Below are 19451 nucleotides of genomic sequence, written 5' to 3'. Positions count from 1 at the left end.
AAGCCTACATAAATAAATGCATGTACATTGAACAATGTTTTAAATCAAACACTGTAACAAACATAACAAAACCTAAAAACCATAATGTAGTCATAAAACATTACCTCATTATTCTTTAGCAATGAAAGACACACATGTACAGGTAGGTTTTTGATGGGTTTGGTTAAAGTACTGGAAAATATTTCTCAGTTGTTTTAAAATTCGATTTCACAAATAAGTTAATTTATCAGAGATCTTTGTATTCATATTACCCCCTGAGCAGTTAAAGTGATTAAACCAGATGTCAGCGCCCTCACAGTTCTTGATTTTCCTTGAAAGAAAAAAGAGAGAGAGTGAGGAACAAAATGAACAAAGAGTAAAGACCAGACTTGTTTTACTCTGACTCAGAGGGCAAAACAATCCTGAATTTTCTTTTCTTCTTTATTGTGTTTCATGGTCATCAAGGGCAGAGAAAAATCCATGTTGATTTCATACATAACAAATACACACACAACTCAGCCTGCAAAGTACACTGACCACATGGCTCGTGAACAAAGGCAACAGCGTCAGAAAACACACACAGGATGCAACTTGGCACAATGGATAGGTCATGAAAATAAAAGTTGAATGTCATAATTTGTCTACATCAATGTATTTATATATTTTTGAAATCCTTTTTTTAACTACACATAAACATGCTTCTGTTGTTCATTCCAACAGGTGTTTCTATCTGAACAGAATCCGTCTCCATTTTGGGGCCTTTTTTCCATTTCTTTTTTTTTTACAGCAATGAGCTACATTATTTTACATACAAAGATTGACAGTCAATGTCCTCAGTTAGATTCTGTGATAAGTGATTAACAACTTACATGGACTTATCATAGAAATCTGCTTGTTCACACATCCAAACGATAGTGTAAGGCACAGAAAACCTTGAGGTGTGGTATATGGCAGTAAAACACCAACAGCTACCTGCATGTTAAATCATTCTTTGTAAGATGAATGAATTAGCCTACCTTGATTTGCTTTATTAAGCTAGTTAGACAAGAACATTCAAACCACTCTCATGCGTGTATGATAACAACAGACAGACTGAAGACAGCTAGCTTAAGACTCAAAACAGAAGGAAATAGCCAGGCTAGCTCTTTCTGTATTAAGCCTACCAAAAAAAAAAAAAAAACCCACAAACATTCTTCTTTTTTTGTTTTTTTGAATACTTACATTTTTATAAAACTGAAGTGGTAACATGTTATCTGGTGAGCTATAAAGCCCAGTGGTTGGACTGCATTTCATTTATATAGAGCTGAGCTAGCTGTTTCCCTCTGTTCCCAATGTTGTTAGCTTTAACCTGCAAGTCCTGTTCAACAATCAACGCTGTATTTGGTCAGCTGTGTGAGGGTTTATGAAGGAGCCAGGAAATGAACTTCTCTCTCTACCTTTTTTTTTTTTTGTTACAAAAACTATTTATATGTTTCTGAATGAGAAAATGGAACAGGTGGTGTTTCGCTCCCTTCATTGAAGTCTCAAAACCCATTGGCTATCAGCAGACAACAACATAACCTCTCAGAGCAATGGACAATTTTCAGGTCTTCCAGTGTGACCAGATGTTATTCAGATGGTAATCTTTTCTGTGCAATGGCCATAGTTTATATGGGTGATTTGAGTTATAGAATGGACAGTCGTTGACTATGAACGTTAGCACGTTAGCTTGTTTATATGCAAATGTATGTTTATCGAGATTAAAACAGCTAAATTGACATCGCATGATGGGGACTGGGATTTCATTACATCCTCTTATACACAGATTGCTTTCTTGCATAGCCTACAGGCAATGCCGGAACAAAAGTGTACAAAGTTACGCATGTTACATTGTGAATGGAAACCTAAACACTTCAGACCCCAAAATCTTTTTCTTGCCTATGGATCCTGTATTCGTCTGTATTCAGAATCTATTTATACAGACAACCTCTGGTGTTGGGTTCTCACTTTGATTTCCAACATGGTCAGAAAACACTTCATACAAAAAAACCCAGTTCCTATGCTCGGCTTAGATACATTTCCTGTAGTGTCAAAATGAAATGAGAGTGCTATCAATCATGCCAATAAACATACTACAAAAAAAGCAAATGTCTATTTCTTATCATGTCGAACTTTTTCAGTACAGTCATACAGCAATGGGTGCCAGGTGTGAGAGTGAGTGACATGGCGTATCCTGTCCTGCTCATTAGCAGGACATGATGAGACTGTCATAAGCTATGGCTCAGAGAAAATCTCAAAGCTAAACCTCAGTATCGACTTACCCTGAGCGTTAAGGGACTGTTACGTGATGCTTTCACAGCCCGACACAAACACACACGTGCTCTCAAACAGCATGAACACACTGGATTATGTTCACCGTGTTGACCGTATTATCAGCTGCAATCAATATATTCATAACTTTTCTTGTTTGGAAATCCATCTCACAGTGAAGGCGAGAGGCTGCAGCCGAGTACACACACTTCAATTTACAGGCTACATTCAGAGATCATTTCAGTCGATTTCAGACTGGTGGCTAAAATTGCCATCTTGTCTCAGCCTAGCAAGCAATAGGAGAAATTCAATTCATGTGTGTGCCTGTGTGTGCATGTGTTTGTACAAGCATGTGAAACAGATGTTTAGGATGCCCTTACACATACTGTACATGGCACAGAATAATGATTACACAAGTGTGTGATTCAGAAGTAAATGTTAACTGTTGATATATACATAACTATATTCATTTTTACAGAAATTCTTTTCAAACTCTATTTGTTAGCATGTTATTACATGTTTTTTTGTACTGGACAGCATTGAAATGGCATATTACATCATGGTAGCATGGTGTGTTAGATGCAGAAAGGAGAGGAGACTTTTTGCTTGAGGAAAGAGAGTATAGAAATGTGAGAATACTGTCAGTCAGGGTAGATGAGGAAGCCAGAGAAGGTGCTGTATTTATTGGTGTTTCCTCCATGAACTTTGCCTCCATCCAGCTGTACACACACCTCGTCCCCGACATCCAGGTGCAGGATGACACTGTTGGAGGCGTAGTCGTAGTTTTGGTCTGCATCTTGAGCGATTGCACTCGCCCTTACCTGAGTTAGAGACAATAGTAGTAGTTAATTTGTTGCAAATACATACACATATAAAAAAGGAATGGATAATTGTTTGGCATTGTGTTTCACTGTTTCACTGTATACTGACATGTAAACTAAATGATAACAAGGAAAAATATGTCATATGGTTTTTAGACATCTAAGAGCATGGAAGAATGTACCACCCAAACTGTATATTGCCAATGAATGATTGTCACCTGCTAGTTTCTAAAAATGTAGTTTGAGAAATAATCGTGCAACAAACTTCTCTGCTTCTATTTAAATCCCTGGTCCTCACATACCACTAGTTATTAGGATGGAGGCTTGTTCACTACAGCCATCTACTGTAAATGTTAATAACCAGGTAATGGAGAAAGACATGGTAGAAATGTGGAATTCTAAGTTGAGCATAAAGAAAGCATTTGTTGGGATGCAGAAATGGTATCATCCAGTTGATTGATAAGAATGGCACAACCAACAATTTCTTTCAAATCACATGTTTTCTATTAAGGGCTTATGATAAGTGTATCTTTCAAAACTTCTCACAGTTTCCAAACCGCAAACCATCTTTTCACTTTATCTGGATGTTACCAGTGCTACCGTTACCATTTTATTTCCTGTTTCATTCTGTGATCTCTGTGTAATGTCATCAGTACAGATACCTTCCCGTCCACTGGGTAGATAGATGAGATGTGCAGTGATCTTTGGCCTCAAACCTCCATCTGAGAGCTCAACCTTTTTAGCCGCTATCAATTTTTCCACCGGGTTGTTGCTCTCACACCTGATCCACATGTTGCAGGGAACAGTCTGATGGGCAATGCAAGGACAATCAGGGAGGACATGTGTCCATAACAGCGAACACAACAAACCTTATTTTTTTAATGGGAAAGTCAGGTTTTAATTTTCAGTATGTTAATTTCGACTGTCGGAACTGTTTCTGGATTAGATACAATAATTTGACTCATTACTTTTTTATTGTACAGATAATATTTAATATTTAATAGCCAGTGAGTCACTAAATCATCTTCAGTTTAATTAAGTACATATAAATCAAGTTTGGAAAGCGTCATTATGTAACATATCAAAGAATAAAAGATCCTAATTCTGTACATGTTAAGCCAAACGTGGACATCACACACAGCGGCTGCCTTGGATAGTTTCACAACATCATCTCCTGAAATGACCGAACATTATAATCAACCTCCTTCTGACACAATAACAAGAAGAGCTGTATAATAGATCTCTCATTAATGTGTGTTCTATGTTCTATTCAAAGGTAACACACTAGAGATGCACTATCTGAAGGCCACAGATCATTTAGCCTCACAAAAAAAAAGATCTTATGATGGTCTGATGAGTCATTCTTCACTCTTTAATCCACGTATGTAGACGGGTTTATGTGAGGAGAATCATACACTCTACATGCTACTGGCTCTTTAATGGTGTGACCAACCATTTAACATGAAGTCATTAAATCTAATGGCCATTGTACATATTTACATAGCAGTAAGCACAACAGCTGAACACATATCTAATGTTGCTCTGTCATTTAAAGATCAAAATGCTCCTGTGTATATGTTGATTTTATTACATGAAGTCAAACCCACGCAATTGCTTAACATAAAGCCAGGTTTCTTCCTTAATCAAAGGAGAAGAACAATCCATTGTCTCACTTTGATCAGGTCAGGATCCAGTGTGGGTAAACAGTTGGGGAATAGGGCACATTTATTCATCATAAAGGTATCTATTATTTTGTCAATTAAATTTTTTTTAGCAGCCAGTAAGCAAATCAGCTTATAATAAATAGCTCTATCATTGGAAGTAACCAACTATTCAAGCAGGCAATCCATTTAATAGAGGGAAATAAAGTACACAAGTGCATACATATTAATGAATGCAAATATGTTCCCCTCACTCCATCCTTGTCCCCGCAGAGGGTCTGATGGAGAATATGGTCCATATCCACCAGTCATCAGGCCTCCCTGACTCTCTCGTGATCACCAAGACAAATGAAATAAGACTAAACTTCCCATTTCTTCTCATCCTCTATCCAATACTCTTTTTCCCCACCCATGTCATCAATTCAGTTCTACAAGCATTTTGTCCGTGTTGCGAAGGTGAACATATTTATTCCCCTCCTCCAGACAGAAATTAATCGATACATTTCCTTTGTTTTAATTCTGCTCACATCACTCCATTAATTGTTGTCTCCCCCTCCATACCTCAAGCCCCCCCCCCCCCCCCCCCCCCCTCCATCATCCCACCCCAATCGCTACTCCATCACTATCTCTTCATTCTGCACCCGTCTATCCATCTTTTTGTGTCCTTTTGCCAGAATGAGATGCAGGTCACGAGCACGTTTTCTCCTCTCCCCCACCAGGGCAGTGTTGGCAGGAGAAGCGACTAAGTGTGTCCCTGTCCGGTCTAAATCGGATTGATTAACGGTGCGCACTGTGGCAGGTCTCCTGAGGACCCCCCCTCCCCTTCCTACACACTCGACCCCCCTCTCCCCAACCCCCAACCCCTGCCTCCCTACCTCCAGATGCGTAGGGGAAGGCCATACACGGCTGCAGGCTACAGTAATTGGTAGTTGGACAGCCATGGCAGCTCCCAGCCTAATAGGTCTAACTCCTCAATAACGCCATACAATCACAACGAACGGGGGCACAGGGTATAGGCTACAGTGGTCAAATAGGCCCATGAAATCCTAGCAGGAGGTCAGGATAAGATAAGAACACACACACACACACACACACACACACACACACACACACACACACACACAAATACACATACACACACGGGCAGACTCCACTCTCTCCCTAAGAGCACCTCTCATTCGTCATTGTTTTTTTATGAATCTAAAGCGAACACCTGAGAAAAAACACTTGGCATCTAAGACATTTTGTTGTTTGATACTGTTAGACTGCTTTGCTCTGAAGGGACCGAACTGTTCCCCTGAGGAGGCCTAATAGGTTTTGGGAAAAATATAACAGCAAAGAGAATCTGACATCTTGTACATCCAACATCTGTCTACATGGCTGAACGGCAGGATTCCCCTGATAGTATCTTGAGCTGAGTTACAGGCTGAAAGGCTGCTTTAACTTTCTACAAAAGCAGTAAAGATCACATTTGTTTGTGCAATTACTTCACTATGCGTTCGGAACCAGAATTACAATTCCACTTATTAAAATACACAATTGAACTGCATGCAGCCTATTAAAAAATGTGTATTTTACGGTTTCCCTACCTATCAGCCATAATTAAGAACCATGGAGAAAAAAAACGCTGCAGCAGAGATATTCATATCATCTTATTGAAATGGCCTTTTAAACATGAACATCAGCTAATTTGCCAGCCAAAAGGACATGATGTTATTTATGGCTCTTTATGGCTGACTTCCTTATGAGACATGCAGGTTTACTTAGCCTCGCCTCACACAGCAAAGATGCTGACATTTAATGTGTTATTTCTATGATTAATTCAAAGGCGCATCATCCTCCTGTATTTACAGTAACTCAGGGCACAATAAACCATTTTATACATTCTATGAACATGTTTTAAGAGTCTGACATTTAAAATACTACCTCATTATCAATATCACTGCCACATTGGTACAGGAGTTTATCATTAGAAAATAGTCTGCTCGTTCTCTCAACATAAATAAAAGAGAGATTTGCCACATGGGAGTGGTTCTATAACTGATTAAATGATTTGTATTTCATTATTGTGTCGTATGAATAAATAAGCAAAGCTTTATATAACAGATGTGTTAAAATAAGAAGAATATGTTAGGAATATATAAATACAGTGCTTAAACAGCAGACTACCCAAGAGTACAGTTTGTAAAACTAGCTTGAGCTCCACCATCTATTATATGGCAGTAAAAAAATCTTCTGCACTGTTGCCCCTCTATTGAAGAGCTTTACTGAAACTCTTTCAACTACAGATGTGTTACATTAAGTATGTTTTTTCTTTGTAAATTCTGACATTTAACTTCATTTGAAATAATTTAAAAAATCCAAAGCCTTACAACAGGTAGTTGTGTAAAATGTAAATGTTTTTATGTAATCATTTAAAAATATATATTTTTAAATATTTTCTTTCTGTTTTGCAGTAAGAAATATGCCATTTTATGTTTTGGGAATTTGAGTGAATACTTTGCTTGCAACAGACCATTTTTGCATAGTTTATGAATCCTTGTGTCGGACTGTGGATTGTATAATTTCTTGATCTGAGCTCGATTTAGAGACATTGCAGAGTTTTGTGGCCCTGAAACCACCACAGATGAATCTTTACTGTCAGAAACAATAACAGTGAAACATGGTGTTCTTTAAGTGGGCAGGAGGCACAAGGGGCTTTGGGAGTGAAAACAAGAGGGAAAGGCAGATCAGGATTATTGTCAACAGCTGCAGAGATTGATAGTGACAAGGGAGTGAATTTCTGTCTGTTGGACAAACACAGTTCTGACGTGATCTGCTGCTGGTGGGGAAAGCGGAGACCCGCGGGACAATGGAGACGATTACACTGCCTACACTTTTCATTAGGGGGCAGCATGAAATGGGGGGAGAGAGAGGCAAGAAATGGTGAGAAAGAGAGAAAGAGAGGGGGGTTACAGCAGGGAAATAATTCATTGACAGTACTAGATGCTCAATAAAATCCACATTTTCAGCTGTGTGCCACTGATTGGTGTGACATATTTTAGAGCTGAGCTACTGTGTATCAAATTTATCAAGCCAAAGATTTCCTTTTTTTTGTATCTCAAACAAGTGTCAAAGTCTTACATCATAATGTTTAGGTCGAATGTTTTTTTTATTGAATTAAACATAATGGAAAGAGGGACAATACAGGATAGTGAGAATGAGGGATGATATTTGGATAAGGACTTAAAGACAGCTGAGCAGCTGCATGCACTTTTAACAGTCTAAGCACAGGATGCTGGTAAAGGAAGCCAAAGTTGAGTGGGGCTTTGAGTGATAGGGAGGGAGCCTGTTGGATAACAAACTGATCAAGCATGCCTGCTTCAGAGGAGGGCATAGAAATGAGGCTGGGGAGGTGGGCTGTCCGTGCACGCACTGTGTTATTTTTTCACTTTTGTTTTGTTTCGCAGCAGTGCCTTGATCCTTTGACAATAAAACTGACAGGATTCATTCACTGTGATGTACAGACCTCTCAGAGCAGAGCGAGGCGATTGAGAACGGGTCTCTTAAAGTTACCTGAGGGACCTCTAAGGGTAAACTGGGAGAGGGAGAAGGAGTAGGACAATCGAAATGGCCGCCAGTGTAAAAGCTACAATGTATCTCTGACTTCATACAGTTTATGTGTACACGCCTGAGGTTCCCTGTTTCTATAATGTAGTTCTATGTGTAAGATTTCTCCTGCAGTGCACACTCACACACTAATTGGCATACTAAATGTTAATATTTTGTCATGACACTCAACCCAAGTTGTCAAGATGTTGATTAGAAAGTCTCTAATTGGCTCTAGACTGAAGCCTTTGAGGGTGGAGGAGGTTCTTTAATTGGACATAAATCGGTTCTGTGGACGGTCTACAGCACTGACTCCCAAAGTGGGGTCGGTACCGCCCTGGTATCTTGGGGGTCAAGAGACACCAAGAGGGGGTCACAAAATGCCTTCCAAACAAACAAAGACAAATTCTAAATGATTTTAAACAGCATATTTTTTCTATTATTGTAAAAAAAATATACACACAAAATATAACCATGTCATTTAATTCGATTTATTTCTCAAATAAAAGTGTGAATGTTTGTAAAAAAAAAATGTGTAAAAAACCTTGCAAAGCAACTATGTTGGTGTCTGCTGCTCTTTACACATAACGATGAACACACAGTTGTGTCTATTTCTTAGGTTTTGTTATGTGCACTCAGAGCCAAAGTCTATACGTCAAAATTGCTTGTTACTGTTCTAGCCTTTCATACAATAAATTACTGTATCATATAACAGTGTTTTTATAGTTTTTTTGTATTCTTGTGTGTTGTTCTAATGCCAGTGGTTGGATAGGTCTATTAGCGTGTGTGCACAGCTGTGTGAAAAGTTATACGCTTTAACATATGGGGAACCCAGTTTCTGGCAATTTCTTTTTGGGGTTCGCAATCTGAAAAGTTTGGGAACCCCTCGTCTATAGTACCTGTAGAACCTGAGCTCTAAAGTTACATTATAATATTCATATGTGAGATATTCTTTACAGTCAATAGTGTAATTTGTGTGTTTTTCAAAGTTATGTGCACAAATACCTAGACACATATAGGGAGGAATGCAGAAAGGGATAAAACAGAAATTTAGATGTGTCCTGTTAAACCAATCACAGAAAATAAGTTACTGTCCCATTAAAAATGATATACTGACTTTTGTTAATGTTAATCATCAAGTTCTTTTTACCATTGTTCGTGTTGCTTCTGCATCGAACAAACACTACTGATGTGAGAGACAGATTCCTGCTCTTGATGAGCAGGAACAACAATATAATGGGGCAGCGAAAGGAAAGCACAACAAAGGCATGAGAAAGCGCGGTACAGCCAGCCCGCTCATTTTAGTCAACACAATGTAATGGCCTCAGCCATTATAACAGAAACGTATAGTCAAATAATGGCTGTGTGGATAAACATAGATGTGTGTGTGTGTGTGTGTGTGTGTGTGTGTGTGTGTGTGTGTGTGTGTGTGTGTGTGTGTGTGTGTGTGTGTCTTCAGGGCAAAAGACGAGAAGATAAAAAACGGCGGGCTGCAGGATGTAAGAGACGGTTCCTTGTCTGAAACCGTGGACTTTCGTTTTTTTATCACATAATGTAGACTATTGCATCTGGTACTTAAGCAAAGTACCACAAAGAAAAGTATTATAAACTGTACAAACACATCCAACTGTGAGTGGATGTGTAAGGTTGGGGGTAAGGGGGGGCAGTTTCAAAAATGCCTAAATAAAACAAATTGGAAAGAGTCTCATAATGAGCCACATGAGGTTCATATTGACACCTTGTCTCACATTCTGTAATTAGCAGCTTCCACCTCTCACAGAAGCCGCATCACACCTAGCTACTGGAGAAGAGACGTTTCCTTCTTTAATTGAGTCAGAGCTTGTCATCACTTCAACTTTTAAGTGCACATTTAATCATCTAATAAGCTCTTGATATATTAGTTATTTTCATGTACAGGCACACAGCCTTGGGACTCAATTAAAGATGCAAAAAAAAAGCACTTTGCAACAACTTATTGATAACCTTTACTTGGCACTAATGAATTGAAAAACTCATTCAATAAAATAACAGCCAACACATGCTTGTTAAGGCAGAGCAACATGTCGGATCATGTCCAATAGCCTCACCCTAATGCTACTGCAAGGTTGACAAATGTCCACAAGAGTGATGTCACACAAACTAATGTGTGTGTCTGTGTGTCAGGGCACTACAAACGGACCAACTGACCAACCAACCTGGATCAGCTATAAATATTCATACTCTCCCTCCATGCTCATCACTGCAAAGGGCAAAGTACATATTGGTGGTGAATTATATATCCATTGAAAAGGTCATCCACCTCAACACCAATCTTTTGATGAGTTATGGGACACGAGGAGGAAAAAGGATTCCTCACATTGATTGATTCTGCTCTGCAAACTTCATGTTAACTTTCACATCAGTTAGACATCATTGCACATTTCATTAGACAACAGTAACAGGAAGGTGGTCAGCTGGGAACGCGAGTCAGATTTTTCGTATATTTATTCCCTTAACATCAACCCTGCCCTTCAACAATATAGATGCCTTTAAGTGTTTTTTTCTCGCAATTCTCCATCTCTGTTTCTCTCTATGTCTACCCCCATGTCTGTGTACTGTCTGTCTTTGCTGTCCTTATGATGCGTCTTATTCTCAGACTCTGATCAACACCATGCATATCATGGGGCTTTGGCTCATCTGGTGAAGTCTTTCAGTTCTCAACCGCAAGGCTGAAGGTTGGGGGGTTGGGGGTGTGAATGGGTAGGTGTGACAAGCGGTGTATAAGACTAGAAAAGTGCTATACAAGCTCAAGTCCATTTAACATATCAGTCTGCTCATTCTTGTTAACACATGTAAACACGTGCATACTCACACGCCCATGCCCATGCTGCAAAAACACATTATAGAAAGCCAAAACAGACATAAGGCATCAATCTTCTCATTCAATTCCTCACTGCAAAGCAAATAAACGCAATTCCCAAAATGTCAAACTCATTGTGTCATAATGGACTAAAAGAAATACAAGAACAACATATTCCTTTAGAAAGATTGTGTTTCCTAACTAATACAATTGACACACAATGCTTGGAAATGCCTTTAAGAGTCTCCGAATGGACAAATGTTTTTTTGGGGTTTCTCCTGAATGTTTTCACTCTTACCTGACTTGATCAATCTGCTACTAGAGCACTTGTCTATCCACAGCTAAACAAAGCAAGCAAAGAAACTTTGAGGGCAAGATCAGCACAGAATTGGGTTAAATAATTTAGTTGATGAAAAGATAATTAATGGGGAATGAGTCAATAGCCAGTGTGAATTATAAAAGTGTGTGTGTGTGTGTGTGTGTAAAGGGAGGGCACAGGTGGAGGCGAGAGGATCTCATCTAAAGGCTATGAAAGATTTAACAGCAGGAGAAGACAGGAATGACAATGTCTGTAAAGGCACGCAACAAACCAAGTCCCCCAATTATACCTGGCATTTAACTGTCAATCGTCTTTGCTCTGCACTTCATGCACATCCCAACAAATCAATAAAACAGAAGGGAACTGTTTTTATGAACTTGAACAGTCTTAAAAAAACAATCAAAAACATCATGATGTGTATATTTGGCGAGTCAATGAACCGACAGCATTTTGAAAAAGAAATCTAATCTTGTCCGGAACCTGACTTTATATTTCTTTGAGTTGTTGGCTTATATGCAAGTTCACAGATAAACTTTTATCAAACTATTCTGGGTATAATTGTGTGGCCATGGTGGAGGTATGATTTTAGAAATTATTATCTGATTGATTATCAGTTAACAATTTTAGCAATTTTCCAGGTCAACATGACAAACCTTTATTATTTAAATAGAGGGGTTTGCTGTTTTTCCTTCGATGGAACGTAGTCAATTTAATAACTATGGATTAAGGACTTACATGCAAGTATATTACTTTGGTTTTCTGGAGATAGTGGTGTGCATTTTTCCCTCTACAATATTTTGGGGAATGGGCTACTGTAAAGGTAAAGAGTCACTCTATAACCGAAACCTTTGATTCCGAGTATCAGACCCCAACTCTAAGTTTTAATTGTTGAGCTGATGAATTTGAATTGTTTTTGCTGTCAATCTGTAAATTGTTCTTTTTCTTCTCATTTATTAAAGTTTAAAGCTTTTTTCAGCTTCCTGCATTCTTTGAGAATTGTATCCGCATCTGTTATTTGATGTGTCTCTGCACTATTGTGAGGTGTTTTCCCTTTTTGTACTTCTGATGAATTAAATCAATTAACAATGAAGATGGATTAAGTTTACAGCACAAGTGTAAATACTTTTTTTTAAAGTTTATTTTATATAAAACAGGGAAATGTTTTTGGGATGTTCAGACTCAAGTTGTGGATTAATTAGAAATCACACGTTTCCTGTTGAGAAACAACTTGAGACAGGGATAGGTGAGAGAGTTTTAAGTGTAAACTATTGAGCTGTTAAGTTCCTATTTGCTTGCCTACTGTATTATAAGTAATTTTGACGTGTATTCAGTGTCAACAAATAGCAGGGTGACAGTCTCCTAAGCAGCATATTGCTGTCAAATTCTGTGCAGAGCAACTACTGTTGTAACATAAAACACCCAGCATTGTTTGACTGGCCTTGTAACAATGCAATGCAAGTCATTTTCATCTTGTTTCGTAATTCCCAGAATATCACTCTTCTGTTCTGCAGCACACGTGTCAGAATCGGGGCTCCTCACCACTGTGAGGGCTTAGTACTTCAAGCTTGTCACGGATCTCCAGATGGAAGCGTTCAAGGCTTTTTCCAGGCATTCATGCTTGTTTATTTATTAGAGTTAAAGTCAGAGTTCCTCAGAGGACAGTAGCCAGCTGTTGCGTTTTGGCTCTGTTCCACTGAGACGAGGAGGATTGTTATCCTCCTGATCGCTCGGCTGTCACTCTCTCTCCCTCGCCTTTGGTTTGAAATTTGTACATTTAATTATTTTTTGCTCTTGATAAAGCAGAATTTAGCCCTTCTTCTGTTTCTACATTCACATTGCCTTCCTTTCTTTTTCTTTATCCTCCAAAGTAAATCAAAAATGTTAATTATTTTGATTAAACTAACGAGCTGAAACTAACGAGTTGAGACACATCAGTTGACATCCTGGTTTATATCTGCTCAAAGTAAACATATTTTCATTCTTTTTCATTATAAAGACATTTGCTTTATAACTCTCTGTGTATATTTCTTGTTCTCTGATTACATTGTTAGTAAACTTATTTCAATTATAGCAACCCCTGTGCAGAGCATCCAGTCCAATTCAGAACTCGGCAATGAGAACAAACTATTAGTCAATCATCTTCTTTTTTGAGTTTTCCTTTTTTTTTATTTTACCCTGCGTCAGGAAAGCAAATTTACTCTAAAAGTCAGTCTTGTTTGTTAGAAGAAAATGGGAACATAGTGTTGATGTTATATAGCCTCATTGGGGGGGGGGGGAGATCAAGTAGGATGAATGAACTCTGACTTGGGAGATTTCTGGTGTGCTTTTGAAAAGCTAAACTTTGTGAAAACACTCATACAACACAAACTCAACCATCTCTGCCCTTGAGAACATACTCACTTGCCCGTTCTTCTTTAGGTCAGCCCACATACTCGTACCGTCCCCTCCTCTCATCAGGACGTGGTAGGTGAAGTAGTAGATGCCAGGCAGAGGGCAGGTGAACTTGCCCGTGCTTGGTTCGTAGTAGTTCCCAACATTGGTTACCACATCGTCAAACTTCAGTATCTCACTTCCTTCGTGTTGTTTCCGAAGACCGGCATAGAAGGCAATTTTAGGACTGTAGAGGGACTGGCCATAACCTCCAGGTCCAGGCCCTGGTGGTCCAGGTGGGCCAGGTTTGCCAGGCTCTCCAGGGGGGCCCTTAGGACCTGGAGGACCAGGGAGTCCGGGGCTCCCTTTGAGCCCATGTTTGCCCCTCCGGTTTTGGAAGTCCGGGGGCTGAGGGGAGACGGCCGTGAGCTCTCCCTGTGGGGGGGTGAAAGTGTCACACACCATCTTGCAGCTCCCAAGCATCTCGTAATGCGTGCCCCCTCCTCCGGACCCTCCCCCCTTGGTGGTGTGGACCAATAGGGGAATGGCCACCAGTAGGACCAGGACCATTGCCACGCCAACTCCAGCCCCGATAACTCGTTTTTTACGGCTGAGCCGGGAGGCGGCCAGTGTGAGGAAGTCCTCCTCCCCCTTAGCTGGGATGGTTGTGCCTGCCAGACTGAACTTTGGGCAGATAGTCACTACTTAAGAGGGTGGCAGTCGAATGTGTGAGATGGTGACGGGCAGAGAATAGAAGTTGGCCTCTATTCTAAAGTCGGGATTGAAAAGTCTTAGACAGGAAAAAATCTGATATAGGATGGAGGAGACAAAAAGGTTTTTCCATTTCTTGATGTTCAGTAATTGTTCTGTAACATTTCACTTTTCACTTTTCTCTGGTTTAGAATGTCTGGAGCTTTTAACCTTTCTAGAGTTAAAACATCATTCTGCAAGCCAAAAATAACAAAGGTTTCAAATCAGATGTTTGATTTGATCTTTTTTAAACAAGCTCTATAGTGGCTCAAGTGAAAAGCTTAGTTGCTCAGGCAGAGAACTGTCAGGTGGGGTCTACAGTATTCCCACTGGAGTTCATCTCACCCACCACATATGGGGAAAGGAGCTGTATTTGCCTGTACAGGAATGAGAAGAAAAGAGGAAACTGCAAAATCTCAGCGCCTTTCTTCCTTCCTCCCTTTTTGTGTTGATCAGCTGTACACCTTTCTTAGATCTGAATGTAATTTTTTTAAGGAGCCTGGATTAGATCAAATTTAAATACAGATTGGTTACAGATTTTTTTTAAAGTATCTCTTTTTCCGAAGTCAGCTGATTTCTTTTTTTTTATTACAGTGCATCAAATCTCTGAATCTGTAAAGAAACACACACACACACACACACACACACACACACACACACACAAATATATCAAATTACCTGTCACTGACAAATAAAACCACCTCCACTGAAAATCATTAACTTTCAACTGAAAAAATAAAAATAAAGTGCATTAAATTAAAAACTTATTTTTATTATAGCCTATGTAGCCTACTAAAATGTTTGCTCAACAATTTTAAACAAAATGACTTGTGACTATACAAAGAGACTTGTATAACGTCTTACACAAAGTCATCTTTGTCATTGTAAAGACTAATATATTTTTTAATCATTCACAGCTATATGTTGATATTAATGTAGGCGACAGGTCCGTTAAATATAAATTAAAAATAATACAACAGTAGGCTATACTAACTTGACCATATGTCCCTTTAAACCAATTTAAAGTTTGATAGTAATTTCGAGCTCATTATCATTGAATGCTGTTTATCCAAGTTTAATCTAACAAACCAAAATCATTAGCAAACCTCTGAAAACCCCAGCAAAAATAAAGACAACAAAAGAGGGAAAGATTAGACTAACTCACTGAGTTTTTTTATTTCCTTCTTGTTTCGGATTTTCAAGCTGCGGGTTCAGACGGAAACGCCGCAGAAAACTGCTCCGGGCGGGATGGAATCCTTCACAGACTTATCTCTCTCGGATCGGGTGAAGTTCAGCTGAAGTCTCACTAATATTCAAACTTGCAGTTTCTTTAGATCCACGATTGCGGCATGCAGACCGGACCACAGCATGCAAAACGCTCCGGGCAGCGCTCACGGGCAGTCCGAGCACACACGGACAAATAAAAAAAAAAAGAAACAGTATAAAATGGTTTAAAGTCGCGTAATGTCCCTTCAAATAAAGCCACACATCCTGACGAGTGACTTTGGCCGACTTCCGCCCTGCAGAAATCCCGCTGCACAGCGACTTTATTTGCAGAGCAACAGTTCATTCACTTGTTGTATTTTCCGTCCTGCTTCTCTCTCCTCAGCATCTGCCCACTACTGCTCCCCCTCCCTCTCTCTGTAACACACACACCCTACACACACACACACATGCTCACTAATACACACAGATTCACCGTCCCATCATCCTGCCTGTGACCTTTTAACAAATCCAATGACTACATCCATTAAATAGTTCCATCATGGTTGTCGTCTGCCATTTAAATATAGAGGATTTATTTGCACCAATTTCATACAAGGAAAAGGTATTGTGTAAATATTTGTATTTTGACTGTGATGTCCTTTGATTTACAGCATCCTTATCTAAGATGACAGGTGTTCTTTTGACTATAATATCGGCTTTTTCCAGTTTTTCTTTTTCTTATATTGTATCCTTGTTTTCTTGCAAACATGTAGCTAAAATTTCCTGAGATTTTGTCCCACGACTGAGTTCCAGACAGCATATCACTGAGAATTAAAAAATAAGATTTCCCAGTGAAGGTTGCAGCTACCTGTTGAGCTGTGTTTGAGAACAGCAGCACCATGTAAAGACTGAGGTGTGAGTGCAAGAAAGCGGTGGGTTACACATGTGAGACTGACACATATCACGCAGGAGGGAGGAGGGTGGAAGGGAAAAGGATAAGGTGAAAGGAAGAGAGCTGTGTTTCTTAAGGCTGTTGTCAATGTCTCTGGTTTTTTTTTTTCTGTAGCTTTCAGACCTCGTTAGAGATGAAAGATGTATCGCTGCTGACAACACCCCCTCCCATTGCTCCTCAATCTCCTCCTGGTTTCTTTCTTTTCGCCCCCTCTCCTTCTCTCTCTATTACTGACTTAAAATTTATAATCTTAATAAATTAATTCAGTGTTAAATTGGACATTATTTATGCGGTGCTTATGCCTATAAATCATGGAAAAATATTGTTTTAATGTTTTATTGTTTCAGAAACAAACTGATTAGAATCGGAACACATACGTCCTTAAAGCAGAATGGCTCTTATGTGCTTATTCTATCAAGACATTTTGGTCTAGGGGGCGTCCACATGAGAACCAAGCAAGAAAACAATTTAGGAAGCCTCCAGTCCTCTAAGGCACTAGTGCACTTGTATGTTCTGTCAGTTCTGCTCTTTATTTATTCATCTCCCAACTTTACTGAGCAAGAAAGTGTAGCAAATATTGAATATGGATCAATAGATCACTCCCCAGAATGCATACTGTCAGCCGACTGAGCCCTCAGGCAGATGCTGAGCCTCTAGTCACATTTGCATGTGGAGATAAAAAATAACTACTGCTTTTCAGAAAGTGGGACACTGGGGGTCTTTACATCTTACAAAATTGGTTATAACAAAAATAAAAAAACACATTGAAACTGGAATTTTCTGCATGTGATTTTACAGTATACTGTCAGTTATATCCTACTCTTTGTTTGTGTCTGTGTGCCTGGTAATGCTCCTTTATGTGGCTTTATTGCATGAGTAAGAGTGCCTACATGCATACATATGTGCACACATACACCTACAATTTACATGTGGACTGCAGCACACTCAGAGTCTTCCTGCATTTAAATTATTATTGCCAAGCAGCGAGGACAATTTAGAGAGAATGAGGGTTTTAGAGCCTTATGAAATATTAACCAAGCCGATGAATATATAAGCTGTAAAGAGATAATATCTGTCTGTGACTCTGTTTCTTCATGATATATGATATCATGTTCCTGTCTGTAATGTATATATCATCCTCTCCTGTGTTTATTTAAAGCGCTTGTTTACAGGAAGAAATTGATACTGAATTCATCTGACAAAATATTGTTTACTAACCCGTTGCTAAATATTATTTAGGGTAACCTGTAACCTGGCTAGGTGTTTGATCCTCTTGCCTTTTTTGACTTCAATATCTATCCTTCTCTTTTCTGACCTTCAGGTTACTACGCTGTGGAGATATGACTTATATAAGGCTTTAGAGCAACAACAGGCAGAAAGATTTAAGGACTACAGGGTTAAGTCTCAGGTGGGAGACATGGCTGTTGTTGTTAACACAAAGGTATGCTGACCCAACCCTGTCAAGAAGCCCCAGCAAGAAGAAAACTGAAGTCAAATTAGAAAATTTGAATTTATTACTGTAAATATTATTTATCTTATTTTTACCTCATTTTATTTTATCTATTTTACCTTATCTTATTTTACCTATTTTGGTTGTATTGCACTGCGGGACGGAGACAAACGCAATTTCGATTCCACTGTATGTCTGGCATATTTTGAAATTGACAATAAAGTTGACTTTGACTTTGACTTTGAAATGCTGCAGCATAGGATGGTGACTACAACTATAGGCTATATCTTTGTATTATTACCAATAAAATCACAAGAGTGACCTAAGAGCTAGGACAATTCTCTTTAAACTGAAAACAGGGAACTCTCTATAAAACAGATAACGACAAGTACAAACTAAAAATATATATTGTGCAGTAAAATAAACAAGCATTTTCTAAAGCAAACATAACAAGAAAACAACAACAAAGCATTTTCCCACAAACCTGGGAAGAGAATACATGGCACGTTGGCTACTTTCAACTACAGCCAAAACACAAGGATAACATTCTGGCAGAGGGAGAAAGGATATTTAAGGACAAGCCATTAATTTAATTGCAAGGGCGGTCTTGAAATTAGACATAAGCTGAATGTGAAGATCTCTGATCCAACGAGAAAGAGGCGTAACTCACTGTACCTTTAAGAGGGGCGTAAATATGGTATACATCCTTTATCATACGTTTGACTAATGGCATACAATAGTCTCTATGCCTTCATTGTTGTTTTATTCTATAGCTACAAACTACTAATAACTTTTGTTTTGATGAAGCAAAATATCTTTAAATCTTTATTAAATATTATATACAACTCTTCAGGTAAGAAGTAACAGTCAAGTTAATGATTTTTGGATTAAATATGTAAGTTGTGATTTCCTTTTTACATCCTCTAAGGATAAAGTGTCTTCAGCTACATAACAGCCTTCCTTGACCTATACAGAGTTTTATGTTTTATAGTGTGGATTCATCCCAACTACCCAGTTTGAACTTAAGTCTTTGCAGGCTTAGAGACTACACAAGATTCATTGTCATTAAAAAGGACCTACGTTTTGGTATGAGTCATTCCAGTTGATACACTGTGGTCATCCATTCAGCAGCCAATGATATAGATAAGACTGGACATAGGTGATTCACCAGCAGGTCATTCTCTCCTTTTGGAAGAATCAGTAAAAGCAATCATGACCTGAGCAGAT

At 38.9% G+C, this 19451-nt stretch overlaps 1 protein-coding gene across 1 annotated transcript; it reads right to left on the bottom strand.

Annotated features, from left to right (window-relative positions):
• Positions 1-402: 402 nt before the first annotated feature.
• Positions 403-16238, bottom strand: c1ql4b (complement component 1, q subcomponent-like 4b). Its single transcript, XM_020646868.3, has 3 exons — positions 15782-16238; positions 13897-15228; positions 403-3089 (listed from the first exon to the last, which is right to left on the bottom strand). Exons 2-3 carry the CDS (start codon positions 14434-14436, stop codon positions 2910-2912), a joined length of 720 nt encoding a protein of 239 aa, XP_020502524.1. The 5' UTR covers positions 14437-15228; positions 15782-16238; the 3' UTR covers positions 403-2909.
• Positions 16239-19451: the final 3213 nt, after the last annotated feature.

This window comes from Labrus bergylta, chromosome 5, assembly GCF_963930695.1.
Source record: "Labrus bergylta chromosome 5, fLabBer1.1, whole genome shotgun sequence".
In the NCBI taxonomy this organism is placed as follows: domain Eukaryota; kingdom Metazoa; phylum Chordata; class Actinopteri; order Labriformes; family Labridae; genus Labrus; species Labrus bergylta.
The sequence above is the reverse complement of the archived record's forward strand: the minus strand, read 5'-3'. Positions and strand labels throughout refer to the sequence as shown.

Bases quoted from the DNA above. Each gene is read 5' to 3' on its own strand.
- c1ql4b (XM_020646868.3), bottom strand. From the start codon at position 14,436: ATGGTCCTGGTCCTACTGGTGGCCATTCCCCTATTGGTCCACACCACC. The intron at 3,090-13,896 runs GTGAGTATGTTC...TCTCTAACTCAG, and splicing joins ACCTAAAGAAGAACGGGCAA to GTAAGGGCGAGTGCAATCGC.